The sequence below is a fragment of the Anolis sagrei genome, chromosome 1 (genome assembly GCF_037176765.1).
Source record: "Anolis sagrei isolate rAnoSag1 chromosome 1, rAnoSag1.mat, whole genome shotgun sequence".
NCBI classification, from domain to species: domain Eukaryota; kingdom Metazoa; phylum Chordata; class Lepidosauria; order Squamata; family Dactyloidae; genus Anolis; species Anolis sagrei.
Window position 1 is genome coordinate 37,066,208 of NC_090021.1, and position 22,749 is coordinate 37,088,956.

General features: G+C 42.1%; 1 protein-coding gene across 1 annotated transcript; it reads left to right on the plus strand.

The window, feature by feature from the left end:
- The first annotated feature begins 1,897 nt into the window (after positions 1–1,897).
- On the plus strand, positions 1,898–21,852 carry C1H1orf115 (chromosome 1 C1orf115 homolog). The gene is made up of 2 exons (XM_060754227.2): positions 1,898–2,290; positions 19,258–21,852. Exons 1-2 carry the CDS (start codon positions 1,994–1,996, stop codon positions 19,375–19,377), a joined length of 417 nt encoding a protein of 138 aa, XP_060610210.2. The 5' UTR covers positions 1,898–1,993; the 3' UTR covers positions 19,378–21,852.
- The last annotated feature ends 897 nt before the right edge of the window (positions 21,853–22,749 follow it).

A 22,749-nucleotide genomic window follows, 5' to 3' on the forward strand; every position in this document is an offset into this window, starting at 1 on the left:
AGGATTTTTGTAATGATAATGTAATTGCCCTTGTCTATTTCAGTTTTCCTCAACATGGATCCCTTCCAAAATGCATTGGGGATGGTGGGTGTTGCAGAGGTGCTTTTTAAAAAGCTTGCTTATTAAAATTTGCATTGCGTTTGAAGTAATTTGTATGGGGTTGTAAGTCAAAACTTGATTCTAGCTTCTCTCTTTCCATTCCTCTCAAAGCAGTTGTTCATTGCTGCTGTCAAGTTGACTTCAACTCACAGGGACCCCATGACTGAGAGACCTCCAGTTCATTCTGTCCTCAACAAATCCTAGAGCAGCGTTTCTCAATCTGCTCTTTGATTGCAGGTCAGCTATAAATCTCAGCAACTACAACTCCCAAAAGACAAAATTAATCCTCCCCGCAACACACCAGTATTCAAATTTGGGCGTATTGAGTATTTGTGCCAAATATGTCCCATGAATGAAAATACATCTTGCATATCAGATATTTACATTACGATAGTAGCAAAATTATAGTTATGAAATAGCAACACCTGTCATGCTCTGCTCCATGGGAAGGAGAGAGATAGTGTACCTATGGAGAGTGGCAGATCTGCATGGGAGCAGTCTGGTCACTTTGGCCTTCCTTCTCAAGGGAAGAGGAAGAGGTGCGCTTTTGGAGTCTTAGGTGTTGTGCAGGGAGTCAGGTTCTGCCGTATGGAAAACAGACATCTGGTTCTTGGCATTGTTCTTAGGGAAAGAAGTTTTGATATTTCGGCGTTTTGAAGTTTTGGCATTATGGAACTATGTGCTGACAAGCTGCAGGGAAGCAGGGCCTGGCCTAACAGGTGCTTCTCCAAGGAGGGAGAAAAGGATATGGTAATATCTGAATGCCTGAGGATGGATGTGTGCACATGTGTGTGAATGCTGAGTGAAAATGTAACTCCCCTTTGCTTGTTTGTTAACCAATGTAATTGTAAATCCAATGTAGTTGCATAGAATCTATCTGTCTGTATGTCCAAAGTCATTCTTTGCCTAAATGTTTTTCTGTAATCTGATATACCCTCTCACACTGGAAATTGTAATAAAAAGAACCTATGCTTTAAAGTTATTAAAAAGTCATTCATGACAGCAGGATTGAAGAGAAACAACTGGAAAAGCTGACACAATATGAGGATTTATAGATCGAACTACAAAAACTCTGGCACAAGCCAGTCAAGGTGGTCCCAGTGGTGATTGGCACACTGAGTGCAGTGCCTAAAGACCTTGGCCTGCACTTAAACACAATTGGCGCTGACAAGATTACCATCTGCCAGCTGCAAAAGGCCACCTTACTGGGATCTGCACGCATTATTTGCCGATACATCACACATTCCTAGACACTTGGGAAGTGTCCAACGTGCGATCCACTACAACAGCCAGCAGAGTGTTTGCTCATCTTGTTTATAATAATAGTAACAACAACAACAACACATCACACAGTCCTAGACGCTTGGGAAGTGTTCGACTTGTGATTTTGTAATACGAAATCCAGCATACAGATCTCATTTGCTGTGACATACTGTGTTTTTGTGTCAGTAAAATAATAATAATAATAATAATAATAATAATAATAATAAACACCTGGAGAGCCTAAGTTTTCCCATGCCTCATGTAGATGCACTTTTGGAAAACCAATGCTTGGGCCATTTAGGTTTCTCAGATCCCCACCTGAGCCCACTCCCAACACAAACTTGGAGAGGAAGCGCCAGAAGCCGCCTTGGTTGCATTGGCAGCCAGAGCGGGAAGTGGACCTTGGACTTTTCCTGCCAATGCCCGGGAGGGAGGGGGGGGGGAAGGAAGGGAGGGGAGCCGCCTCTTCCCCGTCTCTTCCAAAGCAAAGCAAAGCAGGCTCAGCCAATGGCAGCGCGCCCACTTTGGCTCCACCTGTTGCCTCTGCCTGGCCGCCGGCCCCCGTCCACCTCCTGCGGGGAGACAGAAAGCGAGCAAAGATCGCCTTGCCTTGCGCCTCGCCTCCGTCCCCATGACCGTCGGGGCCAAGCTGAGAGCCAGCTGCCCTCGGCTCAGCCGGGGCCAGGCAGAGGACCAGGTCTCCATCCTCCAGAGGGAAGAAGGGAAAGAGAGGCGGCAGCAAGAGGCCGAGGAGGAGGAGGAAGGGAAGGCCAGGGCCGAGGGTCCGGCTCCGGAGAACCCCTCGAGGGAGAGCCCCGCGGCCAAGAAGGTGGTCTTCGCCTGCCTCCCGGAGAAGTACCAGCCCCTGGGAGAGGAAGGCGGGCGCAAGAGCAAGCGGCGCCGGAGGAAGCTCAGGAAATACGGCAAGGTCCGAGGAGAGGGGGCGGGCAGGGGGAGGCAGGGAGGGAGGGTCCGCCAAAGGGCGCAAGGTACCTTCTCATCTATACAGTCTTGTGATTAAGGTCAAGGTTTTCCCCCGACATCAAGTCCAGTCGTGTCTGGCTCTTTGGCCATTTCTAAGCCAAAGAGCCGGCGTTATCCGTAGACACCTCCAAGGTCATGTGGCCGGCATGACTAGGACGTAGAACAATGGCTTCAAACTACAGGAAAGGAGATTCCGCCTGAACTTTAGGAGGAACTTCCTGACTGTGAGAGCTGTTCAGTAGTGGAACTCTCTGCCCTGGAGTGTGGTGGAGGCTCCTTCTTTGGAGGCTTTTAAGCGGTAGCTGGATGGCCATCTGCCTGGGGTGCTTTGAATGCGATTTTCTTGCTTCTTGGCAGGGGGTTGGACTGGATGCCCACAAGGTTGATTCCAACTCAATGATTCTATGAAAGCACTCCTGACAGAGCCACATCCATCCTCTGCTTTAAAACCTTCAGAGAAGGAAACCTTTGAAGCCTTGGGCTGTATCTTGGTTGCTGCTGCCTGCCTTTGATTTTGCTGGATTTAAACTACAGGAAAAGAGATTCCACCTAAACATAGAAAGAACTGCCTCAGGGTAAGAGCCATTCAGCAGTGGAAGGTGCTGCTTCTCAGAAGTGAGGTGTAGTACTCTCAGGGGGAGGTTTTTAACTAGAGGCTGGACAGTCAACTGTTGGGAGTGCTTTGTGTCTTCAATGCAGAAGGGGTTTGGACTGGATGTCCCTTGTGGTCTCTTCCAACTCTTTTTCAGCCAGGAGGGGGAATCAACCAAATTAAAGTTGGTAGCAAAAAATACTAGTTTAATAATATTGAAGGAAATGTGTTTAAATTACATTCTGATGCTGTAACTGTTATCATCAATGTTGTGTACCTTTATGTCATTTCCGACTAATAGCAAACCTATCATGGAATAGTCTTGACAAGGTTTGTTTTGAAGGTGTTGCCATTGCCTCCTCAGAGGCTGAAAGAGTGTGACCAGTGGGTTTCCATGACTGAGTGGGATTGAGACTGGTTCTTCACCATCCTTGTCCAAAGTTCAAGTCACGACACAATGGCCCTCATCCTGTTGGTTTGTCCCTATTAGAATAGACTTAAGTCAGTGAATCACTACATGACGAGTTGGCTTATAGGTAACACCACTGATTGGATGGATCTGCTTTAGTCAGGGCTAGCTGCAGGATGTGGGCGCTTTTATCCTTAGCTCTGGCTGATTGTAATCTCAGATTGTCACTATTCTGAGCTCTGTGTGAAGGAAACGAATATATCAATAGGAATTGTTTGAAAAGAAAGGAAGTAGGTGAGAGAGAATTTCCTCTGGACAGTTTTGAACAGGGCCTCTTGGAGACTGTCACACACTGTTGTTTGCTATTGTTGTATGACTTCAAGTCATTTTCGACCAACCCTAAGGTGACCCTACCAGAGGTTCTCCTGGCGAGATTTGTTCAATACAGGTTTGCTGTTGGCTTCCTCTGAGGCTGAGAGAGTGTGACTTCTCTAAGATCACCCAGTGGGATTTATGGCTGAGCCAGGAGGGCCTCTCCCCCTTCTTTCTTTCCCATGAAGCAGAACCAAACAAAGCACTCCATGGCCCTTGATGCTTCACAAAAGGGAGGATCCCACTCCCCACTAAGTATTTGCAGTGCAGCTTGATTACACAGCCCAAGGGCGGAAATTTTGTTCTTCATGTCTTGGTATTTTGGGCTCTTTTTGAGGTTATTAGGGGCACTAATGAAAAATGGCATTGGATAGACCCATCAGCTCTAGTTTCTTAGATATCATAGTTTTCTAAAGGTGAGCAGCTGGCAGCTGGTAGATGGCATATGTTATGTATCTCAAAAACTAAAGTTGATAAGGGAAAACTGGTGCCATTTTTTAAATCAGCAGGTCAAATATATTAAGACACAAGAATAACATTTGCGGCTCCAAAATGTGTGCTGGCCAGTGTATAGGTGGAATTGCATCTTTTCTCCAATGGGCGGGAGCTGTTGTTTTCAAGGTTTTCTTGGAGTGTATGTATGCATGAACCTCCTTGTTTAGATGACCACATCCCGACCAGTTCCACTACATCAGGGGTCCTCAAACTTTTTAAACAGAGGACAAGGTCACGGTATTTCAAACTGTTGGAGGGCCGGATTATAATTTGAGGGAAAAAAAACAACCATGAATGAATTCCTATGCACACTGCACATATCTTATTTGTAGTGCAAAAAAACCCCACTTAAAAACAATACAATAATTAAAATTAAGAACAATTTTAACAAATATAAACTTATTAGTATTTCAATGAGAAGTGTGGGCCTGCTTTTTTGGCTGATGAGATAGGATTGTTGTTGTTGTTGTTGTTGTTGTTGTTGTTGTTGTTGTGTGCTTTCAAATTGTTTCAGACATAGGTTGACCCTGAGCGAGGGCTGGGTAAATGACCTTGGAGGGCCATATCCGGGCCCCGGGCCTTAGTTGGGGACCCTTGTTCTACACATTCAGAAGTAGCAGAAGAGGATCATTCAGTAATGGGTTTGTGTGTATGCCTCCTCCAGCATAGGCATCTTTTGGTGAATCGCAGCGCTCTCTGGACCATCCTCCACAAAATCGGGTGCCCAAACAAATTTGTGAACATCCTGCGGCTCCTCCACGATGACATGATGGCAACAGTCTTGGACAGCACAGGCTCCCAAAGTGACCCATTTAAGGTGGAATCAGGTGTCAAACAGGGATGTGTTATTGCCCCAACTCTATTTTCCATCTTCATCGCTATGATACTTCAGCTTGTTGACGGGAAGCTTCCCACCAGAGTGGAAATAATCTATCGGACAGATGGCAAGCTATTCAACCTCAGCAGACTGAAAGCCAAAACCAAGGTTACAACAACAGCTGTTATAGAACTCCAGTATGCTGATGACAATGTCGTCTGTGCGCATTCAGAAGAAGATCTACAAGCCACTCTAAACACCTTCGCAGAAGCATATGAGAAGCTCGGCCTGTCACTGAACATTGAGAAAACCAAGGTGCTGTTCCAGCAGTCGCCAGCCAATCCCTCTCCAATGCCAGTAATACAGCTTAATGGTGTCACATTAGAAAATGTGGACCATTTCCGCTACCTTGGCAGCCACCTCTCCACCAAAGTCAACATCGACGCCGAAATACAACACCGCCTGAGCTCTGCAAGTGCAGCATTTTCCAGAATGAAGCAGAGTGTTTGAGGACCTGGACATCCGTAGGGATACCAAGGTGCTTGTTTATAAAGCTATTGTCCTCCCAACCCTGCTATATGCCTGTGAGACGTGGACTGTCTACAGACGTCACATGCAGCTCCTGGAACGTTTCCATCAGCGCTGCCTCCGGAAAATCCTGCAAATCTCCTGGGAAGACAAGCGGACAAACATCAGTGTGCTGGAAGAAGCAAAGACCACCAGCATTGAAGCGATGGTCCTCCAACATCAACTCCGCTGGGCCGGCCACGTTGTTCGGATGCCTGACCACCGTCTCCCAAAGCAGTTGCTCTACTCCGAACTTAAGAATGGAAAACGGAACGTTGGTGGACAGGAAAAGAGATTTAAAGATGGGCTCAAAGCCAGCCTTAAAAACTCTGGCATAGACACTGAGAACTGGGAAGCCCTGGCCCTTGAGCGCTCCAGCTGGAGGTCAGCTGTGACCAGCAGTGCTGCAGAATTTGAGGAGGCATGAGTGGAGGGTGAAAGAGAGAAACGTGCCAGGAGGAAGGCGCGTCAAGGCAACCCCGACCGGGACCGCCTTCCACCTGGAAACCAATGCCCTCACTGCGGAAGAAGATGCAGAGCAAGAATAGGGCTCCACAGCCACATACGGACCCACAAGGAAATCCATAATGGAAGACCATCTTACTCGTCCAACGAGGGATCGCCTAAGGCATCTTTTGGGAAGGTCCTTCACGAAAGGACATGGTCAGGTCTGTTGTACTGATAGTCCCCAAGTTACAAACACCTGACTTACAATTTACTCATAACAAAGAACAGGGGGGTGAGACAACAGGAAGTGAGAGAAATCTACCCCCCAGAAGGGAAATTCATTCCTGAAAGAGTTATCATGGGGAAAAGGTGTCTTAATTGAAGCTTTATCGCCAATCCTTGTTTCCACAAGATGACAAATTTTTCAAAATCCAATTCTCACAGGGACTGAAAGTGAGGTGAAATGTTCCAAACAGGGGCACAGACAGCAAAACAAACACCACAGGGGTGTTAACCCTTTCTTATGCTTTCCAAAGCTGGAGTTACACTTAAGCAAACCTACAGAACCTATCTGGTTTATCACTTGGTGACTGCCTGTATGTGAAATGAGGAGTGGCTCATTTGTAGTACCCCACCTCCTCCATCCATCCATCCATCCACCCATCCACCCATCCACCCACCCACCCATCCATCCATCCATCAGAAACACAAAAACAATTTCCAGAAAAGGAGACTCTACCACACTTCAGGGAACAGGAATGTGGTGGAGTCTGCTTCTCTGGAGGTTTTAAAACAGAAACTGGATGGCCATCTTTCAGGAGTGTGTTGAGTGTATGTTCCTGCATGGAAGGAGTTTGGACTGAATGACCCTTGGGGTTTCTTTCAGTTCTGTGATTCTATGATTCTATTAAAGCAACCCTTAAACACAACTCCAATTGGTCACATAGAATGAGAGAATTGAAATCACTTCTATCTTTGTCTTTGTGATCACTGTGCTATCACAATTATTTCTAATGTAATGTTTACATTGTGATTTTCAAGCACTAGACTTGGATGTTTTGGAAAGCTGCCAGGCTTACACTTTGCAGCTGTGCTTTGATTACAATATAATTGCAAAGATTGAATGTATTAGAGCAGCGTTTCTCAACCTGGGAGTCAGGACTCCTGAAGAGGGGGTATCAGAGGGGTCACCAAAGATCATCAGAAAACACAGTATTTTCTGTTGGTCATGGGGGTTCTGTGTGGGAAGTTTGGCCTAATTCTATTGTTGATGGAGTTCAGAATGCTCTTTGATCGTGGGTGAACTATAAATCCCAGCAACTACAACTCCCCAATGTCAAGGTCTGTTTTTCCCAAACTCCACCAGAGTTCACATTTGACCATATTGAGTATTCATGCGAGGTTTGGTCCAGCTCCATCATTGTTTGAGTACACAGCTCTCTCTGGATGTAGGTGAACTACAACTCCAAAGCTGAAGGTCAATGCCCACCAAACCCTTCCAGTATTTTCTGTTGGTCATGGGAGTTCTGTGTGCCAAGTTTGGTTCAATTCCATCCTTGGTAGAGTTCAGAATGCTCTTTGATTTTAAGTGAGATATAAATCCCAGCGACTACAACTTCCAAATGACAAAATCAATTCCCCCCGCAAACCCCACCAGTATTCAAATTTGGGTGTATCAGGTTTTTGTGCCAAATTTGGTCCAGTGAAGGAAAATACATTCTGCATATCAGATACTGACATTATGATTCATAACAGTAGCAAAATTACAGTTATGAAGTAGCAAAAAAAATAAAAAATTTTATGGTTGGGGGTCACCACGACATGAGGAACTGTATTAAGGGGTAGTGGCATTAGGAAGGCACCATTGTTGTAAGGAGTATCAGAATCCCTAAAAGGTTCCTGTCTTTGCTTTCTTCCTTTGGTGGGAGAGGATAGTGGAGAAGGACATCTGAAGTAATCTTAAGAAATTGGTAGATTTATGTAAGGCAGTGGTTTTCAACCTGTGAGTCCCCAGATGTTTTGGTCTTCAGCTCACAAAAATCCTAACAGTTGGTAAACTGGCTGGGATTTCTGGGAGTTGTAAGCCAAAACACCTGGGAACCCACAGGTTGAGAACCACTGCTATAAGAGAAATGCTCCTCCCTAATATATCTGGAGCGTTTAAATGAAAAACCTAAATTTTGGGTTTGTGCTTGGAAACAGACCATGATGAAAACTCTTGTATGACCCACAAAGGGTTAGAAAGGCTGAGCCAAGGGAAATGCCATTAGCTTCTCCAGTTCAAAAGAAAATTCAAGTGTATTAAGAGCTAATGGATGCATGCCAAGTGGTATTGAATTTGTGTGCTTAGTATGAAAAGGTGGTCAAGTGTGTGGAGGAATAATTAAACTGGTATTAAAATCATCATTTTGCCCCAGAAAAGATTTAGGTGGAAAAAAAATCTGTATGGACTCACAGGAATCTGGGAGATTTGTAATAGGTCGGTAAGGATTTCTAATTCTTTTTAACTATAGTAAAACAAGCTTGCTCTCACACATTCACATTCACAAATATTGAGGGATAATAATACTTTAGTGAAAGTTGGACACATTTACTTATTTTTATATATCTTAGCAATCCTTTCTGGTGTCAGGTATCATCTGTACATCAATTTATTAAAAATATTTCATAGAATCCTAGAGTTGGAAAATACCTTGTGGGCCATCCAGTCCAACCTCATTGTGTCAAGAAGCAGGAAAATTGCATTCAATGCAGCCTCGACAGATGGCCAGCCAGCCTTTGTTTAAAAGCCTCCAAAGAAGGAGCCTCCATCATACTCCGGGGCAGAGAGTTCCACTGCTGAACAGCTCTCACAGTCAGAAAGTTCTTCCTAATGTTCAGGTGGAATCTCTCTTACTGTAATATGAAGCCATTGTTCTGTATCCTAGTCTCCAGAGCAGCAGAAAACAAGCTTGTTCCTGCCTCCCTATGACTTCCCCTCACATATTTATACGTGGCCATCATGTCTCCTCTCAGTCTTCTCTTCTGAAGGCTAAACATGCCCAGCTCTCCTCATACGGCTTCTTCTCCAGACCCTACATCATTTTAGCCACCTTCCTCTGGACACATTTCAGCTTGTCAACATCTCCCTTCAATTGTGGTGACCAGAGTTGGACACAGTGTGATTCCAGGTGTGGTCTGACCAAGGCAGAATAGAGGGGTAGCATGACTTCCAAGGATCTTGACACTATATTCTTATTTATGCAGGCCAAAATCCCTTTGGCTTTTTTGCCATTGCATGACATTGTTGGCTCATGTTTAACTTGTTGTCCACAAGGACTCCGAGATCTTTTTCACAGGCACTGCTCTTGAGCCAGGTGTCACCCATTCTGTAGCTTTGCATTTCATTTTTTTCTGCCTAAGTGGAGTATCTTGCATTTATCCCTATTGAACTTCTCTCTAATCTGTTAAGATTGTTTCAAGTCATTACTCTTTGTCCAGACTCTTTCCCATTGTTCCATTTGTATTTGTTTACCAAAAGTTTGTGCCCATTTGGCCATACATTATTTCACCTGTTCCTTCTCCATTCAAATGTTAACAATAATTTATACAACTTATTAATTAAGTGGTCATCTCCCAAGTCTAGAAGAATTTCAAGTTCACGTCTATCAATTGCAAATCCAAATATTTTTTGTCCATTTTAAACCATTCTAACAATTCTCTGTAAGTAAACCATTGTATTGTATTGGGAAGTCTTCAGCCCCTATTCCTCAACTGACAAATATAAATAAACACCAAAAATAAATGATAAAAGCTCATGCTAAAATGAATTGGTTAGTCTTGAAGATGCTACAAGACTCCTATTTTTAACTCCCTCTGGCTTTCATATACAAATAATGATGTTATACTTTGCAAGTTGTCTTTGCATAAGAGAAACTGCAAAGTACTTCACACACACGACAGCTTGCTAGAGAGACAACTGAATCAAGCACAATTGTTCAGGGCTGCCTTGTGCAAGTCACAATGCTAAGGCTTAGTTCCAAATCTGAAAAATGGGACAGTCGTTAAGGACAAAGGGAGGAAAGCCCGCTAGAAGTGCTGACCATAACAAACAGCCATAATTTGTTGACATGAGATCAATTAAAATCCAGCAGGATGGGCGACACAAAGTAGCATTCTCCAGTTTGTTGTAGGGTCTCTAGAAATGTGGATTTTCAGAAAGCGCATTTGATTCTCTTCTTTCAAGCTTTGGCTATAGAAAGCTTGACTTCATCTCTCATGCAGACATTGATCACAAAAGGGTCTGTAAATCCCTAATCCCTGTTCCCCCAATGTTGTAGCAGCTAATTTGTTTTTTTTCTAATGAATGTAGTAATAGCTTTTAATTGGTGAACAGCAACACTAAATAGCATCAAGGGGGAGAAATATCTGAATTACATGGTGGGGGAAGAGAAAAATGGAATAGAAATCCAAAATAAGAAAAAAAGGGGGAAAGTCTGGAAAAGGAGGGAGGGAGGGAGATTGGAGGTCCATCAAACAACCAAAACAAAGGCAATTCACATTTTTGTCGAAAGAAAAACTGTGTTGTCCAGAATAAGGTCCTGTTCTCAATGTTTTGCAACCCATTGCAAAGATCAAGACAGCACTTCTTATTCTATGTACAAAACAAAAACCCAAACTCTGCTGAATATATTGGCCAGCATATGAGCATAGAAGGCAAAATGCAGGTTGTATGGCAATTTGTTCCACCCCCAACCTTGCTACAGCTCTTGCTCCTAGCATTTATCTCTTGAGATACTTGACTTACTACTCTTATAAAGTGACACTAGATGAGGACAGATTGAAATGGGTCCTTAAGGGCATGCTATCATGGGGATTTCGCAAAACCGTTGTCCTAGCACATTAAAATACAAATAACAACATCATAACACAATATAAAAACAACCAATATATAACACAGTGTAAAAAAAAAAACATTGAACAGCAACCAGTGGCCTGAAATAGTAATCGTTTCTGGTCTTAGGAGGGTGGGCTGATGCATAAAAATCCATAAAAGCATATTCAAAACTTAAAAACACGGCACCCTTTGACTTGATCTTAAAAACCTTCATCTTTAAAAGCCTGTCTCGGTGTTTTAGCCTGCCACAGGAAGGACAACAGGGAGAGGGCTATTCTGGTTTCCCTGGGCAGGGAGTTCCAGAGTCGAGGTGCAGCTACCAAGAAGGCCCTCTTCTGTGTTCCAACCAAAGGAGCTTGAGATAGAGGTGGGACCGAAAGATGGGCCTCTCCTGAAGATCTCAGGGCCTGGGCAGGTTCCTACAAGGGGATGTGGTGATGTTCTTGATGGTGTTAGTTGAAAGATCTGTGTTAGAGAAATTGCTGGGAGTAGGAGAAGGAGAGAAAGTTACTTTTATAGAGAGTTGTTTGCGTCTGTGTTACTGAACTGCAAGATAAAGGCCTTCCTGGTTTTGGAATGAAACCTCTTCTGTTTTGTCTGTGTGTGCAGTTTAATTAGGTATCTCCAGATGACTTAGAGCTAGCTTTTCTTGTTCATCGACTGAACAAAGAATCCCAACACCTTGGAGCTTGAAATCCTTCCTCCCTCTGTCTATGTATCTGTTTCTGGCTATCTATCCGCGAGTGATTAACAAACAGCACTTTCTAAATGATTTACCACAATGTTTCAGCTTCTGCCTTCTTCACTTGCTCAAAATAAAAGTGAGCTGTCTCCCAGGTGGCAGTTTACAATACTACCTTGGATGGATGCTAAACATGATGGTATTCTTGAAAAAAAGATAACTTCATCCATAAAGATTGCAAGTTGCTTTAACAAACTATCAAGCTGAAGCCCCCCACAAGGAACTCTCCAAAGATCCACCCCCTTGCCCCTTGAGTCCTAGCATTTGACTGGTTCTCCAAGTCAACCACTTTCAGTGCTCAGATAAAAGTAGATGCAGGGAGGCCTGCAGTTGGTTTGAAACTGGCTCACAGGGAGTTGGAAGGAAACTCTTTTTCTACCTGGAGCCCCACCTTCTCAAGGCTTTCCTGTGTGCAGCTAGTCTTTGGGAAATCAAGAGCTTCAAGTGGGGTGGTCTCCCATTAGCTTCAACCATTCACTGGAGATAAACCCAGAATTCCTGTCCTGTTCACTTTTCCAAGTAGGAAAAAGTGGGACAGTGTAGGTTGAATCATATATAGAATGTTGTCACCATTCTTTCTCTCTCTTCTCTCCCTTCTTCTTTCCTGCTCTTCCAAAATCTTTCTCAGAATCTCTTTTTTAACACAAGACATATGCCTTAAACGTTTTCATCCTTTCATATTCCTGACAACGGATATAAATATTCATCCCTTGCTAAATCAAACTATATCTTTTGGTACCCTACTTTATTTCCTAACAGAGGAGAATCAACCTTCCCTCCCTCTTTCCATCCTATTAAAGAAATGCATGTATAGACCCTTATATCAATTGGGGGTATATTCCATGGAAATAAGAATAATTATGAATATTGTTGAAACAAATGGCTTCCAGCAAAACCATACTACAGAATTGTCCTGGGGAATATAGAGCATGCCTAAAGAGAATATCTTTCTAGCATTTCTAGATCCTGCAGTGCAACTCTGTGGTCAAGTTTTGACAAAAGCACACCATAGAATTGTGTTGGAGGACCTAGAAAATGCCTAAAAAGGACATATTTTTTCAGATGTGGCTAAGTGAAACCATGTATGGTCTGCAAATACCAGGATAGTAATGTATAACTAAGCAAAGCATCCTAGATGCACAAATATTGTTGAATGAAAAACTACAAAATAGCGATGTCATTTGGTTTATTCAATCATTGTGGTTATTTTTTGAGTAATTTGTAAAGCAGAAGGCTGTTCTTGCACACAAACAGAATTGTGCTCAGGAAGAAAAATAGTTGAGTCTGTCAAAGAATTAAACTACCACCCCCACCCCCGGCGCTCTTTTTCCTTTTTGTTTGGAAGAAACTGATGCCACGAGAAGCTAATGTTTGCCTAGATCAAAAGCAAGATCTGTCATTTCAGTCTGAAAAAGAATCCAGGAAATAAAGGCTTCACATCTCTTTGAGCCACGTTTCACTTGACAATCTTCTTTTGACAATATTCCCAATTAGCAGGACGTGAGACCCACCCACCTGCCTCACAACAGAGACAGAGAGATAAAATAATAACATTCCTGTTTAAATGGGATTCTATATTAATCCTGAAAATAAGAGTGGGAAGTCCAAATGTTGCTGGATTGCATCTCCCACAGATTCTTTCCAATCTAATGAATGGTGAAAATAATAGGAAGTGCAAGGCCACATGCTCTTCACATCTGACTAAGAAAGAGGTTGAGTATTGATAGTTTTGCTGATTGTATATTGCCGGAATTCCCAATGGGAATAGCATTCCTACTATTTATCCATGCTTATTATATATGCATTCTCCATTCCTGCAAGATATGGTTTTCTTTCTCATTTTAACCTGACAAGATTAACCTTATGAAATATAGTTCAATCTCCTCAGCCCAAAATACGTCAGATGTAGGAGTATAACTCCTATCTCCTCCTCTCAGAATTGGTTCAGGCTGATGAGAATCATGACACAAAACAGGGCCCCAGGTTGGGAAAGGCTACTCTCATCACTGTATATTAGAATGAATGTGCAAATTCAATGTCAAATTGGCAGTAGTTTTAGCAGTTTCAGAGCAGGGACGGAAAACACAGTTCTGCAGATGTTTTGGTCTGCAATCTCAGCAGTCTCATCCAGCATGGCTAAAGCCCTGGTGGTGCAATGGGTTAAACCTTTGTGCTGGCTGAACTGCTGACCGAAAGGTTTGAATCCAGGAAGCAAGTTGAGCTCCCATCTGTCAGCTCTAGTTTCTCATGTGGGGACATGAGAGAAGCCTCCCACAGGATAGTAAAACATTCAGGTGTCCACTGGGCAATTGCCTTGCAGACGGCCAATTCTCTCACACCAGAAGTGACTTGCAGTTTCTCAAATCGCTTCTGACATGGAAAAAAATCCAGCCTGGCCAATAGTAAGGGCTTGTGGGAGTTGGAGTCCAAAACATCTTGTGGAACAGGACCTCCCTAGTCCTTGGGCCTTGGTGCAAATCAAATCTGAGCTATTCCTAGAAACCACGATGAGACTGTTGTACTTCAAACCAATAGTGAGAAGACATGACTCATTAAAAAAGGCAATGATGCTTGAGAAGGCAGTAAGAAAAGAGAAAGACTATGCTACAGGTGGATATTTATTATTTATTTACTGTATTTATATACTGCTTCTCTCACCCCAGGGGAAGGGTGGGGGCTCGAAGCGGTTTACAACAATAATGGCAAAATCGAATGCCTCACATATATATAAAACCAAATCATAAATCTAAACAAAACATATAACTATGCATTAAAGTCAATAAGACAACTAAACATAAGACAGCATTTAGACGTAAAAATTATATCATATAAACATTAAAATCACATGATTCAAACTTGTAGATTGAGGCCATTCCCAATATTGATTGCACATATTCCAGATGCAATCAATAGACACAATCAAGAAAGCCATGGCCCCGAGTCTGTAAGGCCTGAACCGGGAAGTCTTGGAGGTCTCTCATTCATAGTTCCCATAAGTTGAAGTCAACTTGAGAGTAATCAAAAACAGCAAAGGAAAGGTTATACTGATTTTAAAGGTATATTTTTAATGACAATATTGCTTCCTTTCTAGCAAGGAAAGAAAATACTCTGTAATCAGTGCAGTATTGAGTTGTCTGTTAAAATTCTATCTCTGGAAAAAAATATTGAACAATAACTTGATAATGTTTTTGAATATCAGGATGAGCATTCTGTAGGCCTCCAACAGTTGTTGGATTGCAACTCTCAGTCAGCATAGCCAACGTGAGGAATGCTGGGAGTTGTAGTGCAATATCAGAAAAATAGCACAACCCCTGTCCCTTGTGTGTGAGAAAAAAAATATTTTTATCTATAACATATCTTTTATGCAATGTGAGATTCAAGATGTCTTATAATATAAATTAATGTGCAGTTAAAACAGTATGTAATATATTTAAATACATTGAACAGTTAATCTTCTTTTAAAACTTTAAACAGTCAAAAAGCACATTAAAACCATATTTAAAAATACCATATATCCCTTGATGTAATGTTTACAGCAGTCTGAGTCTCCTGAGCTCTTGCTAAGAGACTCCTATCCCATCTCACAAATATTTCTGTATTGCATACAGGAAGCAAGAGCAAGGGGAGGAGCCGTGCTATTTATTTGTGTTGGGAAGTACTTTGGTCCTTGCTGGCTCCATTGTTCTGGGCGAGGCACAAACATTTCTTGCAGCACAATCACTGCCAAGGCTGGGAAGACAAAAAGGGGAAATGTCATTTTATTGGGGGTATGTAGGAGGAACCACAAAGATGACATACATGTTCATTGCTTCCAGGTTTCGGCTTTCTCTGTTTAAGAGAGTGCAAAAGCTCAATTGCTCTTTAAAACAGTGGTTCCCAACCTTTTTTTGACCAGGGACCACTTTGACCAGGAACTACTTGACAAGGGACCATTTTGACCAGGGACCACTTGACCAGGAACCACTTTGACCAGGGACCATTCTCCAACATTAGTACCAAAAGGGTTACAAATCAGTTTTTGGTCAACTTTAGATTTGGTTTGGTTATTTGGGATGCTGATTCAGAAAATTGCATTGGATATACCACATCAGCTCTAGTTTCTGATACAGAACATATGCCATCCAGTAGTCACCATCTGATCACCCACAGAAAACCATATTTAATAATCTAGAGCCTCGGACCTTATTTTAGGTCTCATGGCCCCACCAATGGGCCACAACCCATAAGTTGAGAACCACTGCTTCAGAAACTGCAGTATTTCTGTTTTGAACTTTCTTGTAAGAGATGTAGAGATCAGGACTCTGGGAGACTAGAGTTCAAATCCCTGCTCAGCCATGTAAAGTCAGTGGGTGACCTTGGGTATGTCACGTTCCTCAGCTTTAGAGAAAGGCAAACCTCTGGAAACACCTTGGAGTTAGTTTGAAGGCACATGTCAACAGTTGTTGTTGTTCATTCGTTCAGTCGTCTCCGACTCTTCGTGACCTCATGGACCAGCCCATGCCAGAGCTCCCTGTCGGCCGTTACCACCCCCAGCTCCCTCAAGGTCAGTCCAGTCACTTCAAGGATGCCATCCATCCATCTTGCCCTTGGTCGGCCCCTCTTCCTTTTGCCTTCCAACAGTAATACATGTCAACAGTAATACATGTCAACAGTAATACATAACAAAAATAAAAACAACAAAACAAAATTCACCCTTCCTTGAAATCCAAGAATCCTTTGGCTACCATGGCCAGTGATCGTATTATTTGAAAGGGATTCTTGGAGTTATTGTTTTTTCCAATCTTAAATCAAATCCCCTACTTCATGAAGGAGAAAGTGGGGAAAAGATGGACATTGACCCAGGAAGGATGTGAGATGGCTGGCCATCCCAGATGGCAGAGAAAGACAGTAGGGAACAGGGTGAGATGGTTTCCTCCACTTTCTCTTGTTTTCCCTCTGCTTGTTGGGTGAAGTTCATAGTGCTGTGTTATGGAAACCCTTGTAAAAGGGTGTTGTGTTGAGAAATGTGCCTGCCCTTACTGTCCATGAACTTGACTGCTCTTCCCAAATATGCCTGCAGCCAAGCAAAACAAACTGTTGCCATTGTATAATCTAGGATAGAGCAATAACCTCTCAGATTGAAGGAAATGGCTTGGATTCCAATGATTTTTCTGGAGGAGTATATACACTCCTCTGATTAAGAATCTTTGCAGTATCAGCATAGCAGCCTTGCGTGAGCTAGTGTTGGGATTCTTTGATGTAAGAAGAAATCATTATGGAAGGGCCAAGACAGCTGTTTCGAGCACCCTCGAGTCATAGTAGTTTTCATTTCCCTCCGTTCTTTAAAGCCTGTTTCTTCCTATAAAAATAAAGGGATCCACCTTATCTAAGTATTTAAAAAAAGGTAATATATCTTTCTCAAAAGCAGGGTTGGAGAACTCACAGCCTTTCAGAAGTAAATAGACCATTACTTCTATTACTCCATCATAAGTCACACTGCTTGGGGCTGATGGGAAATGTGTTGGCTTCAATTATTGATACTTTGACATAGAATGTGTCTACACTGTAGAATTAATGCAGTTTGACCCTGTCTTAACCATCATGGCTCAATATTATGGAATTATGGAAGTTGTTTTGCAATGTCTTTAGCCTTCTCTGTCAAAGAGTACTGCTACCTACCCAAACAACAAATCCCATAATTCCATATCATTGAGCCATTCTGTTAAAGTGATGTCAAACTATAGTGTTGATGCAATCATAACTGCAAAACAATCAGGGGCAGGCAACCTGGCACTGTCCACATGAGTTTGCACTACAGCTCCCATCCCCCTTAATAATGGGTGATGTTCCCTGGAACGGATGGATTTTGGGATCCAACATCTGAAGTGTCACAGCTTCCTCACCCTGGGTAGTAAGGTTCAGAAAGGTAAGTTTTTCTTCCTTCCCCATATCATATGAAAGAAATGGAAGAACAGCCATAGTAATTTCCTCTCACAGGATGATGAGGTTCAGTATGGGCTGTAAGTTTAGTAGGGATAGAAGAGGGTTTTCCTGAAAATATGACTCCATTTTGTACAGATGTGATCACTGCTTATTGTTCTGTTGCACTTTTCCCTCTTAGGGAAATTTATGTAGTGTCCTACAGATTCCACCATTTGCTGAAGGTCACCCAGTGCCATGACCTTCAGCAAGTCATAGACTTTTTATTCAGGTAGGCTTTTAAAGAAAAGTATAAAGAAACATCTTAAACATCATCATTATCATTATTTCAGTATCAGAGAAAGACAAAGGCAAGCCTCCTTTCAATAAATCTTGCGAAAAGAGCCCTAGGTAAGGTTCTCAAAATTCGTACTTGACTTGAAGACACAAAAACAACAACCCATGCCCCTTCTACACTGCCAGATAATCCAGGTTATCAAAACAGAAAATCCACATTATCTTATTTGAACTGGATTATTTAATCTACACTGCCATGTAATCCAGTTCAAAGCAGATGTGGATATTATACAGCTGAATAGAAGGGGACTCTGTTTACCTTTCAGAGTTTGCATACTTAAAAGGTTAAATAGCCCTAATGCCCTAATGTGCAAAGTTCATGATGAGATTGGTCAACACTGAAAATGAAGACAGCTGCTGAAAAGGGAAAAAAAAATCTGATTTTGATCTGGTCTTCCCTATTTTGGGGGAGGGGGGTAGGCTGGATCTACAATGACATATAATCCAGAGGTCATCAATGCAGTTAATCCATATTATTTGCTTTGAACTGGATTATCTGAATCTTCACTGCCATATTTTCCAGATTATCAAAGCAGATAACCAGGATTTTTTATGACAGTGTAGATGGGCCGTTAACCACTTCCCCCATAACACTGGTTTTCTAATCTCCACTAGGCCTTATAGCTGCTGTTAGCTTTGTAGAAAAGTTCCTATGCCGTCTCTCTATCCCTACTTCATGCTATTTCTAGTTCTCTCCTTGGTTTTGACAGTGTGGTTCCATCTCCTGCCCCACCAACCTCAGAGGGCATGAGCCATTGCTGCAAACATATACTGATGCTAACCAACAAACTGATAGTGGAATACGCTGCCTTGAGCCACACAGCTGTACAAAATCCAAATTGAACTGGATTATGTGGCAGTGTGAGCTCAGATAATCCAGTTCAAAGCAGATATTGTGGATTATCTGCCATGATATTCTGGGTTATATGGTTGTGTGGAAGGGTCCTTGGAAAATGGAGGAGTCTTCTTCTCTGGAGATGTATAAATAGAAGTTGGATGGCCATCTGTTGAGGGTTCTTTGTGCATTCCTGAATGTTGAGGTTGGACTGGATGACCCTTGTGGTCTCTTCCAACTCTATGATTCTATTATTCTAAGGGCCCTTCCACCCAGCCCTATATCCCAGAATATCAAGGCAGAAAATCCCACAATATCAGCTTTGAACTGAGTTATCTGAGTCCACACTGAGATGTGAGATTTTCTTCCTTGATATTCTGGGATATAGGGTTGCGTGGAAGGGACCTAAGATGTACACGAACTGATGACCTTAACCCCTTTCTTGCCACTGGTTCAGTAATAATTTAGCTGCTCTTTAATGGCATCAATTTGTTTCTTTTTCAGAACGTGGGCAAAGCACTACAAAAAGGCTGTCGTTACTTGGTCCTCGGCTTGCAGGGATTAGCCAATGCCTATTCGTCTCCGCTCGGAGTGGCCGCTTCAGTAGCCACAGTGTTCCGCTAGCCCTGAGAGGAAGATGCTGGCATTGAAGCACAAGGATGTTTCTCCTTTCCTTACGCACTTTGCCTTTGGGAATGACTTCAACTCAGTAATAAGGAGAAGAAATGGATCATATTGAACATTAAGGAGCATAGGCTGACATGCTCTGTTTTGAACAAATTATTCTTACTGTTTGCACATGGGGAGATCAGATCAAAAGCACAAGTGAGGCCAAAGGTTGGATTAGCATTGATTAATTGTGCCAGACTGAGAAAATATATCACATGTGAGCATAGCATGAATAGATATACACTCACAAAAGGAGGAAGAAAAGGAAAGTAAATGAGGTGAAGAGGCAAGACTGAGGAATAAAAGAGAGATAAGGAGAGAAAGAGAAGGAAGTAGAAGAAAGGAAATGTTGGTCTCTCCCCACACCCACCCAATCAAGTCTGTGGTGCCTTTACATGCTTTGAGACAATCTGGCATTCAACAGATACAGCTGTCTACAGTAGTGTCTCTCTTTAGTATCTGTATCACTGTATTACATCCTGTAACCACCACCAATCTGTTATAGATACTTTGGAACCTCGTGAGATAATTCTAATGAGGCAGGTTTATCAGATTCAAGGAATGGTTGCTTTCATTTTTCTGAGGAACGCACAGAATGAAATGTTTTTGCCAGTGTTGGGATATAGTGGTCTTTGTTGTTGTTGATGTGTGCCTTCAAGTCACCTCTGACTTATGACAACCCTAAGGCAAACCTATCAGGGAGTTTTCTGGAGCTGAAAGTGTGTGGCTCACCAAAGGTCACCCAAGTAGATTTCCATAGCCAAACAAGGAATCGGACCCTAGTTTCCACAGTTCTAGTCCAATGCTCAAACCACATAATGCTACACTTTGATGTAATATACTATACAAAGATGTACTTCACTTTAACAGGCCTAAAAGGATTGGTTTAACTGGGTAATCCCTGAGTCACTGTCTATTCAGTTTCTCCCTTGGCATTTTAAAAGAAATTGTTACTGATTGTCCAAGATCAGAAGCTTTTCTATGACATACAACTTTGGCATTCAGATTGTATTAAAACTGATTTTTTAAAAAGGGGATGGGTCAATACAAAGTTGGAAATATGACATTTACACACATCACTTATCTTAGTTTATCCTGTCAATAACCAGAAAATGCCTGAGTTAAAAAGAAGAAAAATATCTAGAATTCTTATTGAAGTTAAGAAAAAATAGTTAAAAAGCACATAGTTACAAATGCATCTGATCTGAGATTACAAAAATGGATAGTAGGAATTTTTAAAAAATTGTATTTGACTTATAGAAGGCACTGGAATAGGTGGGAATCACACTGGTCACTGATTAAACTGTGTGCCCATCACACACACAACTATTACTTTAAAATGTCTGGCTTTCTCCGCAGCATGAGTATTTTTAAATTGTACGAGGAACATCTCTAATCCTGTAAATACCAAAGGGCAGTAGCAATTACTTTGCATACTCGTATACAGTATAATTCTAGGGTCAACGTAAGTACTTTACCTTAGCTTTTATCAAAAAAGGAACCATCCCCTTCTCTAAGGAGCCCCCGGTGGCGCAGTGGGTTAAACCCCTGTGCCGGCAGGACTGAAGACCGACAGGTCGCAGGTTCAAATCCGGGGAGAGGCGGATGAGCTCCCTCTATCAGCTCCAGCTCCTAATGCGGGGACATGAGAGAAGCCTCCCACAAGGATGATAAAAACATCAAAAATCATCCGGGCGTCCCCTGGACAACGTCCTTGCAGATGGCCAATTCTCTCACACCTGAAGCAACTTCTGACACGACAAAAAAAAAAAAATCCCCTTCTCTGACTAGAGTGGTGAAAGGCAAGAGCTTATTCTGTCCTGGAAGAACCTAAAAGAAACACCAATTCTCTCTACAATCATTACCAGGCTGCAGTTGAAATAGATGCAGGGAATAAGGATATATAAGTAGGAAGGATTTTTGTATTATAGCATTGAATAACTAAAACCATTTCCTGAAATGCTGTTGGCATCAAAAAGATCAGTTGCGCAGCTCTTTGAAGAAAGCACAAAACCACATCAGAAAGTTTAACCTAGGTGGAAAGAAATTTCCCTATGCTGCCATTTATAGGATTAGTTTGTATAGTATTGACAAGCAAATCCAATCATTATATATTTTAAGAAAATATCTTTTGCTTAGATAATAACTAATGTTGCATGTCTTTATTTGACTTTTATTAGTATTGACAAGACAATCCAAACTTTGTGTATTTCTACTTAGATAATATTTTTATAATAAATAATAAAAAAGTTTATTTTTAACCTGCCCTCTCTCTCCGAAGGGACTCAGATATCTTTGCTACCTAATATAATTGAGCTAAGAATATACATTTATTTTAGAAAACAAACTTAACAACTGCCTTATTCTTGTTTTCATATATAAACCTAGTGACAAATAAGTAATGTAACAAAATAAACAGTTTTAATTGAATACAGTTTGAGTGTAAACAGTATTTTATTTTTTCCTAAATATTTACTGCTTTTCATTAATGGATGGAAATAGATTTTATTTATGTATGTATTTACAGTATTTATGTACCACTTTTCTCACCCCTGGAGGGACTCAAAGTGGTTTATTCAGAGATACGTAGACCAAGGACCTCATAACACTAGAGAATGAATCCACCTCCTCCTGCACTATTTCGGTGTTTGTAGTTTAGGGAGAAGCCCTTAACAGCCTCACTAAACTACAAACACCAGAATTCTGGAGGAAGAAACCAGATTTAAAGTGGATTCATTCTCTAGTGCAGTGGTTCTCACCCTGTGGGTCCCCAGATGTTTTGGCCTTCAACTCCCAGAAATCCTAACAGCTGCTAAAATGGCTGGGATTTCTGGGAGTTGTAGGCCAAAACACTTGGGGACCCACAGTGTGAGAACCACTGATCTAAGTCTATATATATATATATAAATCAGTGGTTCTCAACGTGGGGTCCCAGAAATCCCAGCTAGTTTACCAGTTGATAGGATTTCTGGGAGTTGTAGGCCAAAAACATCTGGGGACCCCACGTTGAGAACCACTGCTCTAGTGTGATGGAGTAGTAAATCACAATCAACACTATATAACAATGGTTCTCAACCTGTGGGTCCTCAGAAGTTTTGGCCTTCAACTCTCAGAAACCCTAACAACTGGTAAAAAGGCTGGGATTTCTGGGAGTTGTAGGCCAAAACACCTGGGGACCCACAGGTTGAGAACAACTGCCATATAACCAAACAAAATCAATAGGACAATAGGATGGTAAATTCTGAGATATACCTGTGTAACTCTGCCTAAACACTCAAAGGGAATCAATTGCTTAGAGAGGTGGTCGGGTCTCTCTCTGCAATTCTT